The 14,959-nt window shown below is 32.9% G+C and overlaps 1 protein-coding gene across 1 annotated transcript; it reads right to left on the bottom strand.

Moving 5' to 3' along the window:
- Positions 1-230: 230 nt before the first annotated feature.
- On the bottom strand, positions 231-1,693 carry LOC141487074 (uncharacterized). The gene is made up of 2 exons (XM_074185876.1): positions 1,300-1,693; positions 231-1,235 (listed from the first exon to the last, which is right to left on the bottom strand). Exons 1-2 carry the CDS (start codon positions 1,449-1,451, stop codon positions 902-904), a joined length of 486 nt encoding a protein of 161 aa, XP_074041977.1. The 5' UTR covers positions 1,452-1,693; the 3' UTR covers positions 231-901.
- Between the last annotated feature and the right edge of the window lie 13,266 nt (positions 1,694-14,959).

The raw sequence follows: 14,959 nt of genomic DNA, 5'->3' as shown, positions 1-14,959 counted from the left end.
GAATATTCCAACAGATAATTCCTACTTTTATACTTTTGAAAGGGAGTGGAGGAGGAGTGGGGATTAAGTGGGAATAAATTGTAAAATGACATAGGCTATATTCAATGAAAGAGATTATTTACAAGTGATTTGAGAACACAAAAATTGATGTGAGGTATTTGTCTAGAAGAGCTTGGAATTGAAATAAAAAAAGAAAATAATAATAAGAAGAAGTGAAGAAAAATGCTCCAACCATCGCATTGCTCAATTTGTACCAAACCAAAACAATGTACACCCTTTATTTCACTTCTTTTTTCCATTTTATTTTTTTTTTTGGTTCCTAAAATTACAAATATAAACTTGAAACTACCATATTTAAATATATCTAACTAACCTAAACCTAATCTTTTATTTATACTCAATCTACATTATTATTCACTCATTTATCTACAAAAAATGTTCCTAATGAAGTTTTTAAATTTGTACATCGCTCTACCGAAGAGGTCTCTGCTTTATCGCTTTCCTCCAGAGATATATGCTCTCGATCTAGTTCGGCCAATCGTTTCAAAAGATCATTTCGTTGGCTAACAATTTCAGCCCGTCGGCGGGAATTGCTAGCCAACTTGGCCAAACTAGCTCGGGAAGCAAGATCAATTTCCCTACACCTCTGTAGGTAAGACTCCATCTCTTCACTCACTTCTCCGATAGGCTGTCGCACTGCCACTTGTGGCACTAACACTCCAGGATTCGCCGGTGTTGCCAGCATCGGCAAAAGCGGCACCGCCAACGGGGTCAATACGACGGGAGCCTCCTCCGAGGGGGTAAGTACGACTGGAGGCTCCTCCGGAGAAGGCGCCCTGGGTTGTTTCACCACTGCTGCTGCGGGTGGCGTGGAGGGTCTCAAGCTCTTACGAGCGGTCGTTTAACTATCTGCATAAGGATTAGTCTTATTGCAAGCAACTCTATACTTCCCAATAGGACCAGACCTAGCTGCAGGTTGTCGACAGACCTTCTTAACAACCCTGTCCTCTTCCTTAAATAAGTCAGGGCTCAGACATCGGCCCTTACCGCTCGAACTTGCCACCTTGTCCTTCACCACCGGCCTAGATTGTCCGCCTGTTCGCCTGCCCGCCTGGAATAACTCAGGGCTGAGAGAGCGGTCCCGAGCGCTTGAAGATGCTGCCTTCTCCTTCTCCTGATCGACCACTGGAATGATGGATGCCACGGCGTTGCTGATTTCCTGTGTGGATGTCATTCTGAAATGTAAAATAATACAAAGTTAGTTGATAGAAAGAAAGGAAAATAACAATTTTAACTTACTCAAAATTCTGCTTCTTCACCGGACTGGACTGAGCTGGAGTGGACTGTACTGCTCTGTTTGACTTGAGTCGTCGTACTGATTGTTGAAGAGTGCTCTCCTTGGGGTATAGGCATGCATGCGCGAGTTGTGGGAATGTGGAGGGGGCGCGCATGCGCACGACGGCTCATAAAAATATCAGGCTTACTTGGTTAGTGTGTTCAATATGAAATACCGTAAAAAAACGAGCAAAATGGGAAAAAAATTAAAATGTTACTTCAAGATTATCGGTATTTAAATATTTATTGAACTTTTTCCGTAAGGTTTACTATCTTTTCAAAATTCCTTAAATACTCATGAGTTTCAGTTTACTTAGTGAACTTATCGGTATCAAGATTATCGGTATTTAAATATTTATTGAACTTTTTCCGTAAGGTTTACTACCTTTTCAAAATTCCTTAAATACTCATGAGTTTCAGTTTACTTAGTGAACTTAATAAACCTAACCTAACGTAACCTAACCTAACCTATGTTTGAAGGTGATTGACAATGTTTCGTGATGAATTTCACTAGTTCAGACTTCCATTGTCTACTATATAAAATGATTTGAAATCCCTGAAACAAGTAAAAAAGAATAGCTGAAAACAATTATATTAAGCAACAATAAACCTGAAATGAAATGATAGTGAAATAACCGACACGTAAAAATATAATAAATGAATAAATAAAAATTAAAGGAATGAAAAAAGAAAATAATAAAAAAGTGAAGAGATTCCAAGTCACGTTAGTTCACGACGTTTCGATTGTTGGTATGTACAATCGTCTTCGGGTGATGACTCATCACCCCGATATATGTTCACAATTGAGTGTGTCGTAAAACTGATTTTTTGTCGGAAGTGATGAATAATTCATTTGTCGATGTCATCAACGAAACTATATGGAAATACACCTTTCTGTCTCATCAAATTGAATTTCTCAATTTGTGGGAAATGTTTATGCATCTCCAAACATTGACCAGAGGTCAAGTTAGCACCCAACTTCTCCAACGAATTAGTCATAAATTTATAACTATCAATAAATCTCATTTTGAGATAATTCTTCTTAACCTTACCATCTTTATCGGTAAAGGTGTGTGTAAAAAGATGCTTCGTGAAAGATATGTTTTTTTCTTCAGTTTGCGGGATACCATCAACTTTCTCTTTATTCCTATACAATTCTTTTATGAATAAATGACAATCATAACCACTCAAATTATGAAAAATAATAGGTATAAAATTAGGCATTTTGATATTCAAATTACATTTTGAATGAGCGGCATGTGATCTTTTCTTCCCTGTGACATGACAATGATCTCTAACTTTGACTTCACCATCAATAAATGGTTTATTACATATACCACAAGTTCTGGCTGCAACAAACTGTTCTTCTTCTTCGACAGTTTGTGCATCCATTGGTTTAGGGTATCTGAGATGATTTTCATGTATCTCTTTCAAATCATCTTCAATGCTACTCACAAATTTCTGAGCAGCATCTACACCCCTATATGTAACAAATTTTGACAAATCATCATTATATGAACATTTTATCAAAGAAGCAAATGAATATGGGCTATGTTTGAATGTTTTAATCGTGTATGAACTTTCGGGATTCGGCTCATTCATGTGAATCGATTCAAGCACTGATTCAAAATCAGCATACACCACAAATGGCACCCTCATTTGTCTCTCAAAGTTTTCAAACATTAATTTATTTTCCGCAACGATCCTACCATATTTATTGACCTTAAAATTAGTGCTTGGTGTTGTGGTACTAACGTGATTACAATCATTCATCTTATGACGTAAAAGCAACCTCTCGTTAGAAAAATATATCAAACATCCATCACAAAAATATTTTTTGTGTCCATGTGCTGATAGTTGAATAGAAACTAATCTTGAAAGATCTTTGATCCAACAATAGTGACCATTACCGGTGTCATCAGTTATAAGTAACAAATTGACATGTTTCCGGAGTCTTCTCTGTGACTTTCGCAATGGACCAATCACTTCATACTTTATTTTGCCCTTCTCAAATTTACTCTCTAAACCGTAAACATTAATTGAAATATCATTCCTATCTTCGAATGTTTCAATACTCTTGCTATTAACTTTAACCGGAAAATCCATACCTGTGACATCTAAAACATTGGAAAAATGTGGATATGATGTAAGTTCGGACACTCTACCATCTGCAGGATATAATGCTGATATTATAGCCCAAGCAAAACAGTGTTGATCTTCGTTACCGACATTCACAACAGCTTTCTTCCATTGAATGCATTCAGGCAGCTTCACATATGAACGTCCTTCCAGTGGACTGTATTTATTAATGTTGACCTCGAGAAACATTATTTTTTCACAAGTCCAACCTAAATTATAAAAACAAATTACTATTCAATCTCGTTGAAATAAAAAAAAAATACCTGAGTCACGTTCCTGGAATTCTGTCGTTTGAGCCACAATTACATCACGGAATCCATCAAAAACGGCATTCAAATCGGAAGATAGGTCCACTATTTTATTTTGGGAATTGAATGATTTCATGTCCCTCAAATCTTGAGTCTGAAGAATATAATTCCCAAAAACTTCCATATTCACCTTGATGCTTTTATGGATCCTAATGGCCGATTCCAATAATTCAATGACCTTCTGCCTAATCTCATTGAAAAATGGCATGTAGTCAGTGGATACAACCGAACTCTCCACCCTGTAAGTTGCAATGCGGCAATTGAATGCATTCGTTATCATTTGAACACCATCAGAAACTTGAACACCATCAGACACTTGAACACATGCATTATTTTTATGACTTATGCTTCTTCGGTGAAAATTCACTTGGGTCATAGAAATTGTCACATTGCAACAATTGCACGTATACATAGGTGTTGCATTATCCACTCTCATCCGTTTCACTGCAGGTCCTCCTTGGCAACTCTGGAGCTGATGCCGACGAAGATTATCACTACGAGTGAAAGATTTACCACAGTCACAGGAATACATTTTCTATGATACGTTCTCACTAACTCACTTGATGTAAACTAATGCAACCAACACTCGTCCACTTCTTAAATACACTCTGATCGTATCCGTCAAGACGACATAGCCATCCCCACCTCTCAGTTACATGCGCCAACTCAATCTCTCAGTTGGACACATTAACAGATGCCGATACGAACAGACAGCGTTGCGCTCTCGTACAGGACAGATGTCGACATAGTCCTCACCGTCTGCGTGTCAACATCGACAGCGAGGGTAGAGCGATTAATAGCCATCGCTGCATCGAGAGAGGTAGGGACACATCGATGAATACGCATTACTCAGCCATACGCCGTGGAGTGCACATCTCGCTCTCCTACCGCTGAACGGTTGCAGCTGTCACACCACTAACTGGTGTGACAGCTGCAATGTTCCATCGGTGTGGGCTCACACCGATGGAAAATTCATTACTTGGAGGATCTTTGAAGTATGCAGACGTATGTTTGTATACAGACATGCACATGATAAATCCTTCACCTTGCTTGCTGTGACGTCACACCGCTTGGTGGACTCACACCGATGGAACATTCATTACTTGGAGGATCTTTGAAATATGCAGACGTATGTTTGTATACAGAGACACACATGAAAAACCCTATACCATGCATTCTAACACACGCCCCAACCAAATGTTATTACGTCATTACGTCACACACAAAATCTCAAAAAATTCTGAATGGTCCATGCACCAGACACTTCAACTTGATGTTACTAAACACTAAAAGAAAGCAAATAATACGTCATAGTGGTGGGGGAGGCCGGAATGGTAAGAAGATATATATATATATATATATATATATATATATATATATATATATATATATATATATATATATATATATATACAGAGTGACCCATTTGAAAGCGGGCCACCTCTCTAAAACTGTTATTTATTATCCGATTCAGAAGTTTTTTTTTTCAATAGATAGAGCGTCAATAGTTCTATTAGAGTGCTGTGAAGTCGAAATATAAATAAAATTTTCAAGGCCTACTTCGAATTTTTTTCAAGGTCAAAAATCCAAAAAACATACTAGCGATTTTTTTATATGAAATTTGACGACGCCACTGGATTTGTGATGCTTTCAAATGGTTGTGACTGAAATTTCAAGATAAAATAATGTTTTTTAACAGAAATATGGCATAAGTAAAATATACCAATCACTGTCAAAATAATTCAAATAGTTGTATATTAAATAACAATTTTGTAAATAATATGGTTTGAAATACTTCTTCAGAACATAACAACTTTATGTGCGATATAGTTATCTTTATTAGCACACTGCAGTTTGTTGTCAAAGAATAGAAATACACATCTTTATATCATAATATAATTATCAATATTAAAACCATAAATGAACCACTACAAAAGAATGTATTAACATGACAATGCCCACACATTAAATTTTGGACTGTTCCACCAAATCTCCATTCAATTCGATACATTTATCATATCGTTTTCTAATGTTAACCAAAACATTCAATAATTGATTTGGGGTGATATCTCTGCAAGCCTGTCTTATTCTTTCACGCAGTTCCTCTTTGCTCGTTGGGCGAGTTTTGTATACTTTTTCCTTAACGGTGCCCCATAAAAAAAAATCAAGTGGAGTCAAGTCCGGGGATCTGGGGGGAAACTCAATCAGTGAACTATTTCGCCCTATCCACCGATTAGGAAAATTTTCTTCCAGCCAATCTCTAACAATCCTGCTATTGTGGATGGAACAGCCATCTAATTGAAATAGAATATGGGCCTCTTCTGCTAGTGGAAGTTCATCCATAGCGTTGGAAAACTCGTTTTTCAAAAAATTCAAAAAAATTTGACCATTCAAATTGTTTTCAAAAAAAAAGGGGCCAATTATTCTGGTATGTAATATTCCGCACCAAACATTTATTTTTTGGGAGTACTGTCTTCTGCAATTTATTATCCAATGTGGATTTTCTTCCGTCCAGTACCTTGAATTTTGAGAATTAACTGTTCCATTGGTTGTGAATGTTGCCTCGTCACTGAACAAAATTTTTTTCAGAAAATTCCTGTTATTTAGATATTCTCCTTGAGCCCATAAACTATACTCCATCCTCTTTTCATTATCGCCTTCTTCTAAGGTGTGAAGAAACTTTGGTTTAAAGGGCTTCATATTATTATATTTCCTAAGATTTCTCCTTATTGTTTCACGCGGTAAGTTGATGTCCAAACTTGCAATTCTCACACTTGTTTTCGGATTATTATTAAAATAATTTCGAATTCGTTCAGAATTATTTCGTCTCTGCCTTTGTACAGTATTAATATTCTTCAGGATATGTTTACTAACAGCTCCATACTGATTGAAAATTTTGTTTACTCTTCCAACTGTAGCTCTGCTAATATTTCGACGCTCCGGATGCATGTTATTGAAAATTCTACATACTTCCCTTTCGGATCTGTCGTTGTTACCACGAAGTTTTACTATTTCAATTTTCTCCTGCAAAGTCAAATTATCTGCCATACTTCTTTATTAGTGTAGGTACTTGAAGAGTTATAAACTTCACTATTAATACTGACAAATTTGTGTCTTTTCGTCTTTTATTTTAATGACTTGTCATCTCCACGGCAACTTAACTTTCAAAGCCTTCTAATAAAAATAATATTTTCGAAATGTGGCATCCCAAACATGTTTGAATGAAACCAAGATATGTAGATATTCGGAATAACTGACAACCACCAAAGAGGAACTGCGTGAAAGAATAAGACCAGGCTTGCATAAATGTTACCCCAAACCAATGATCGAATTTTGATCGAATCTTATGATTAGTTAGCATTAGAAAATGGTAGAATAAACGTATCGAATTAAATCGGAAATTAGTTACAAAGTACGGAAATTAATGTCTGGGCACTCTCATCTCAATCCATTTTTTTGTTGTAGTTCATTTATTTCATCAGTATTGGTTATTATTGATTATTGAATATTGATTACTATTTGATGTAAAGATGTATATTTCATTTCTCTGATGACAAAAAAACTGCAGTGTTTTGATGGACATAACTATCTTCTATACTTTATGGAGTTCTGTTTGAAAGAAACATAATTTGACACCATTTTGAATAACTGCTGTTTACAAGCTCGACTGCTAACGACGTGAAAGAGCATTTTAAACGATATTATTAATAATATTGTGATTTAATATGACGACAATTCGAAATATTTAGATAAAGTGATAAAAATTTTACTTATGCTATATTTCTGTTAAAAAAACATATTTCATCTTGAAATTTCAGTCACAACCATTTGAAAGCATCACAAATCCAGTGGCGTCGTCAAATTTCATATAAAAAAATCGCTAGTATGTTTTTTGGATTTTTGACCTTGAAAAAAATTCGAAGTAGGCCTTGAAAATTTTATTTATATTTCGACTTCACAGCACTCTAATAGAACTATTGACGCTCTATCTATTGAAAAAAAAAACTTCTGAATCGGATAATAAATAACAGTTTTAGAGAGGTGGCCCGCTTTCAAATGGGTCACTCTGTCACTCTTTTTTTACTTGTTTCAGGGATTTCAAATCATTTTATATAGTCCGAACTAGTGAAATTCATCACGAAACATTGTCAATCACCTTCAAACATAGGTTAGGTTAGGTTACGTTAGGTTAGGTTACGTTAAGTTAGGTTTATTAAGTTCACTAAGTAAACTGAAACTCATGAGTATTTAAGGAATTTTGAAAAGGTAGTAAACCTTACGGAAAAAGTTCAATAAATATTTAAATATATGCCCACTCGATAAAATCTTCATTTGTATTTATATCCTGGACCCGAATGTCACGCAGGTAGCTATAGCTGCCTACGTGGTCGTGTTAGATGTAGCCTGGGAATTCTAGGTCTTCTAACTGGAACCACAAATGTGCGGTTGGCTCCTGTTGTTGACTCCGTGTGTTGTTTCCTGATTTCGGCAAACAAGTGTTGCCCATCTTTACACTAGGCTGCACCGCGCTGATGAGGCCAATAGACAGAAACACGTGTCCGCGGTTTGCCCCCCTTATATATATATATATATATATATATATATATATATATATATATATATATATATATATATATATATATATATATATATAAAGAAACTCTTTGGAAGGTTCCAAATAGATGAACATTTCAACCTAGCAGACCACTGTTATAATATTCATGCAGTCATTGTTCACTGTGGTTCTGGCGTTGAATGTGGTCATTATTACGCCTTGGTCAAAAAAGAAACGGACTGGTTTAAGTTTGACGATAGTCGTGTCACGAAGTGTTCTGGCGATGCATTGAATTTATTGGAGCCTCTGGAGACACCCTACATTCTATTTTATGAGAGAGAGGACATTGTTAGATCAAGATCTTCAGATGATGTGGTGCTGCAGGTTTTTCCGGGTTTTCCTGCAGCTGAAAAAGCAAATGCGCCACTGGAATCAATGAAGTCGCCCCGGAGCGCCAATTAATTTTTATTGTTGTATTTATTTTATTTTTATCGTTGTTTTATATATATATATATATGTATATATATATATATATATATATATATATATATATATATATATATATATATATAAATTTTCTGCTTTTTCAGCTGAAGTTTACCAGTTGATGTAAAAACAAAAATGTACATCGGCATAATGGAGAAACATTTGCTTATCACTAGAGGGATGTCTGAAATGTACAACGAGAGTGATAAAGGTCAATCAATCAATATATATTTACATTAGTTCCAGGCAATGTATTTAACTATTGACTAGATTTCAGGAGTTTTACTACTTCACTGCCCAATCTCAGGTATGACAGTGCATTACAAAAATATAATGATCTAGAGTACCAAATACTGTAATGTTATCCAAAAGAACTGCAGGAGATCTACTTGAATAATTTCAGCATGGTCCTGCTGCTGGATGAAGGAGAAACATCTGCGAGACTAGCCTCTGTGAGAAATCATGCATAAATGTCTGTCAGATATGATTCAATATCCAGCGTGGTATTAGTCGGTGAAGTAGTTGTTTTTCGACAGACGTTTACCACACCCTACTGTGTAGGTAGTTGGGAGTGATTATAGTTTCGAAATATTCATTTCCTTATACAATTTATCTCATTTAAATTTTTCTGTTTGGGTGGTAGGTCTACATTCCAATTCTATTTTTGTTTGTTCAAATATTGAAGATAATATTAGTATTTTAATTCCTAAGAATGTACTCTGAATATGCTATTATTTCTCAACACTAGCTTCGATCACTATAACTCAACCAATACACCAAAGATTGTTATCTGAAAACTTGTTCTCCGATCTAAGTTTTTTCTGGAATCATGAGTGAACCACAAAACAGATGGTTTTGTAGTGCGTATGTTTTTAATAGGCGTACAATGAATAAATTCTGCAAATTATGTCTTATCATTTTACCCACCGTCAAAATCATCTCTATCAAAATTTTTGAAGTATCTAAAAATATGTGACAGACAATAACAAACTTCATTGAGCGAGAGCTGGTTAACGAAAAATCTAATTTTTGACACATATGCCTCTTATTCAATTTAGTGTTGAAATCAGATATCAATTGGTATATTTTTGGTGAAAACACGATATAATGATAACGATAAACAAATTTGATGTTATATATATATATATATATATATATATATATATATATATATATATATATATATATATATATATATATATATATATCGTTATGCATTTTCTTGGATGTTTGGATGTTGCAAAGGCATTTGACACAGTGTCTCATAATAGGATGTTGGAAACTTTACGGGATTTAGGTTTCAGGGGCAGTGTTTATAATTTGATGGTAGGCTATTTAACTGGAAGAAAGCAAAAAGTCAAAATAAATGATAAATTAAGTGAAGAAAATTCAATAACATATGGTGTGCCGCAAGGTACGGTTCTAGGGCCTACTCTGTTCACCATTTATATTAATCATTTACTTACCTTGAATACTGAAGGTTCCATTATTAGTTTTGCAGATGACACGGCTGTTTTTTATCAGAGTGAGTCATGGGCTGACCTACAACAAAAAATTAATCAAGATTTTATTCACATTATAGACTGGTTTGATTATAATTTATTAACTGTTAATTACTCAAAAACGTGCTTTGTTCCATTTAGTCGTTATGAAAATGGTTTACCACATTTTAATGTTGTACAGTTACATGTCAACAATAAAATAATAGAAATAAATAGAGTTAGATATATAAAATATTTAGGTATAACAATTGACGATACTATGAAATGGAATATACATATACAAAATGTAATTAAAACATTAAGGCCTATGCTATATAAAATAAAATTTCTGAACCGATACTTAGACTTACCTGTGATAAAGATTGTATATTACTCTCTGGTTGAATCTAGGCTAAATTACGGAATATTGGGATGGGGTGGAGCCGCAAACTGTCATTTGTCCAAACTTGAGACTCTACAAAAAAGATTCCTAAAAATAATATTTAAAAGAGACATGTTGTATCCTACAAACCTTCTTTATCAAGAGGCTAAAATATTTTATATTAGTCAGTTGTACTACATACAGTTAGTGTATTTTCAATATAAACATAAACGTCACGATTATATAGACCACGTACATAACACTAGAAATAAAGTAAAAAAATTGATCAAAACAGAACTGACACTCAAAACAATTGGTCATCGAAGTCATTTGCATTCAGCTAGTCGAGCCTATAATATACTCTCGGAGTCCATTCGACAGGCAGAACATTTTAAAAAATTTTAAAGATTAATTAAAAAATTCGTTTTGGACGAACGACATCAAATTAATTTGTTACTAAGAGCCTGACATCCTAGTAACAAAGTATGTTGTTCTTTTTTTTGTATTGGCAAATCCTGTCGTTTGCAATGGTTTGTAGTTCTTTTTGTTTATTATTATTTTTATTAACTACTACATACAAAAGTTTTATTTACTGTCTAAATTATTTCTTCTGTATTTCTTTTTTGTTTGTTGCTATAGTTTATTTCATAAAATACGTATATTTTTCAATCGAAAATTTTGGCAGTTTCATCGCATACAAGCTCTGCTTTCGCGATGTTCTGTGTTGGTGTTTATTTGCATTTATTTGTATATTATATATAATATAATCGATGTAAATTAGCATGTGAACAATTGACAAATAAACATATTATTATTATTATTATATATATATATATATATATATATATATATATATATATATATATATATATATATATATATATATATATATATATAGAATAGTAGTTTTTCGGGGATTCGGTCTGATTAGAATAAATATTTACTCTTTTTAGCTGCCCGAGCTTTCGCTAATGTTTATTAGCTTTATCGAGGGCTGTAATATAAAAAGGACATGATAAATATATATATATATAAAACATAATAACGGATAAAACAGAATACCTGTGCTATTTGAGAATATTCAATTTGAAAATTTCAATTTTGAAAGAAGTCTTCTACATCAAAATGACAACTTTTTGACATTGAATAATGTGAAATACTTTTTCAAATTTTTATTATCGTTCATTATGGGGATTTATACTGTGTTACTATTACAGGATGTATTCAGATTTATATTTTTTGTTAGTAAAAATGAATAAATTTTGCTGAGGTTGTCGATGTCTGTCTTTTTGTTGATATTGTTTTCTTTAATTTTGATCTCAGCCATTTCCAGAAATTGCCTTTTATTTGAATCTGGTTCGAAATGGAGAATTTTGGTGTTAGTATAATTGGCTGAATGATCATTATCTAGAACATGTTGTGTGAGTGCACAAGAATTTCGTTTTAAATTTTTACAATTACTTTTATGAAGAGCTATGCGGGTTTTTAAATTGTTTTTTGTTTGACCTATATATATCTTATCACAATTGTTGCAGGGAATTTCGTAAACTACATGTGACTTTTCAAATAACGGATCTTCATCTTTCAATTTTGAATGTAGTTTAGTTAAGGGTTTAACTTTCCTTTGTGAAATTTTTATATTCTGTTCTTGTTTAAATACGTTTATGATTTTGCTGGACAATTCAGGGACATAAGGAATGGAAAAGTATTTGAAATTTGGATTTTCAGCTTTATTGTTCTCTCTGATGTTGATGATATTAGATGGAGTATTGTATAACAATTTATTTAAAAATTTTGGAGGATAAGAATTAGTTAATAAAATATTGAATAATTGTTTTGAATTTTTTTCTACCAATGTAGGATGAGAAATTTTTTCTATTCGATTTTTTAAACCTAGAACTAAATTAATTTTCATTTTTTGTGGATGGCAGGATAAATAATTTATATATCTGCCTGAATTAGTGGGTTTAGTAAAATAATCTAAAATAACAGAGTTATCATCTTTCCTGATTAAAAGAGTATCTAAAAAAGGTACTGTTTTGTTTTTTTCTTTTTCTATGGTAAATTGAATATATGGATTGTAATTGTTAAAAATGGTTTTTATATCATCAATTTTGTCAATTTCTCATCCTACATTGGTAGAAAAAAATTTAAAACAATTATTCAATATTTTATTAACTAATTCTTATCCTCCAAAATTTTTAAATAAATTGTTATACAACACTCCATCTAATATCATCAACATCAGAGAGAACAATAAAGCTGAAAATCCAAATTTCAAATACTTTTCCATTCCTTATGTCCCTGAATTGTCCAGCAAAATCATAAACGTATTTAAACAAGAACAGAATATGAAAATTTCACAAAAGAAAGTTAAACCCTTAACTAAACTACATTCAAAATTGAAAGATGAAGATCCGTTATTTGAAAAGTCACATGTAGTTTACGAAATTCCCTGCAACAATTGTGATAAGATATATATAGGTCAAACAAAAAACAATTTAAAAACCCGCATAGCTCTTCATAAAAGTAATTGTAAAAATTTAAAACGAAATTCTTGTGCACTCACACAACATGTTCTAGATAATGATCATTCAGCCAATTATACTAACACCAAAATTCTCCATTTCGAACCAGATTCAAATAAAAGGCAATTTCTGGAAATGGCTGAGATCAAAATTAAAGAAAACAATATCAACAAAAAGACAGACATCGACAACCTCAGCAAAATTTATTCATTTTTACTAACAAAAAATATAAATCTGAATACATCCTGTAATAGTAACACAGTATAAATCCCCATAATGAACGATAATAAAAATTTGAAAAAGTATTTCACATTATTCAATGTCAAAAAGTTGTCATTTTGATGTTGAAGACTTCTTTCAAAATTGAAATTTTCAAATTGAATATTCTCAAATAGCACAGGTATTCTGTTTTATCCGTTATTATGTTTTATATATATATATATATATTTATCATGTCCTTTTTATATTACAGCCCTCGATAAAGCTAATAAACATTAGCGAAAGCTCGGGCAGCTAAAAAGAGTAAATATTTATTCTAATCAGACCGAATCCCCGAAAAACTACTATTCTATACATACATACGGTCGTTACACTATCAATTATATATATATATATATATATATATTAAGGAATGAATGTTGCCTCTTTACTTAACTCATACAAAAAATTATGGCTTGTTTCGGAAGGCTTTTTTTATTTTCGTTTGTATCAGAATATAACTTCTATAACTTCTATACATGATCTACACATTTTTGTAAATAGTTAATTTTGAATTTATTTGCTTACAAGTTTGACATGATTTTCTATGCGAAGATGGAGAATTAGAAAGCCAAAAATTTTTTCTTTCCACAAATTTGATGTGGGAAGAAATTCGTATTTCAATATGTACGACGCCTATGGTGTGTTGGAGGTGAGTAAAAACCCCTTTCTCAGTAAAGCTGATGTACGAGTTCTGGTAATTTAGGAGATATGGTATCTAATTAAAGAACCTGGCTGACATCACGGCTAATTGCCGATGCTTGTATTCGAATGTAATCCCCTTGTTTAGTGCTCGTGATGACCCGCCAGCGATGTTCTTGATGATGCCGTTCTTTATATCATACAGTACCGAAGAGGAAAATAAAACGTGATTCATTCCTGTGAAAAGATTCGTATTGTTGTAGATTTTCATCAATGCTTTCATAATGTGAATTCCAGCCACAATTGCTCAGTTGTTAACAAAATGTAAATTTTAGTTTAGTCAGAGTATGTGACTTTTTATGGTGCATACCTATTTGAAGACATTTTTAAAGGGTATTCTAATGTGTTAAGTGCAGTGTAATATCACTTGACACCTGTCTATTCAGTTTTTTCAGCTGAGCATAATCATTAGTGCAAAGCCAGATCTGGCTTTCGAAAAAATGATGAAAGAACTACATCTGAAACCCAGGGACAGAAAAGAAAACATATAATACGTTTCTACTAGTAATAATTCCACATAATTTGAAGTCAGTATTTTTTTTTCATAAAGTATTTACGGCCTTTTATTTCAAAAGGTCTCTAATAGTCAGTATACCAAATTTCGTTAAATATTTTAGTAAGAATCAGGTAAACACTATATAATGGTTTTTTAAAAACTATTAATACAGCAAAGAAAGTAGAAAGTGTTATATGTTTTCCAACAACTAAGGATTTGTTACTGATTTCGATTTCTTACAAAATCGAGAAACCAAATAAATATTCAACATTTCTTCACACACAGAGCA

This window comes from Leptinotarsa decemlineata, unplaced genomic scaffold (genome assembly GCF_025532065.1).
Source record: "Leptinotarsa decemlineata unplaced genomic scaffold, Ldec_3_MD MMD2_tig00078360_RagTag_RagTag, whole genome shotgun sequence".
NCBI classification, from domain to species: domain Eukaryota; kingdom Metazoa; phylum Arthropoda; class Insecta; order Coleoptera; family Chrysomelidae; genus Leptinotarsa; species Leptinotarsa decemlineata.
The sequence above is the reverse complement of the archived record's forward strand: the minus strand, read 5'-3'. Positions and strand labels throughout refer to the sequence as shown.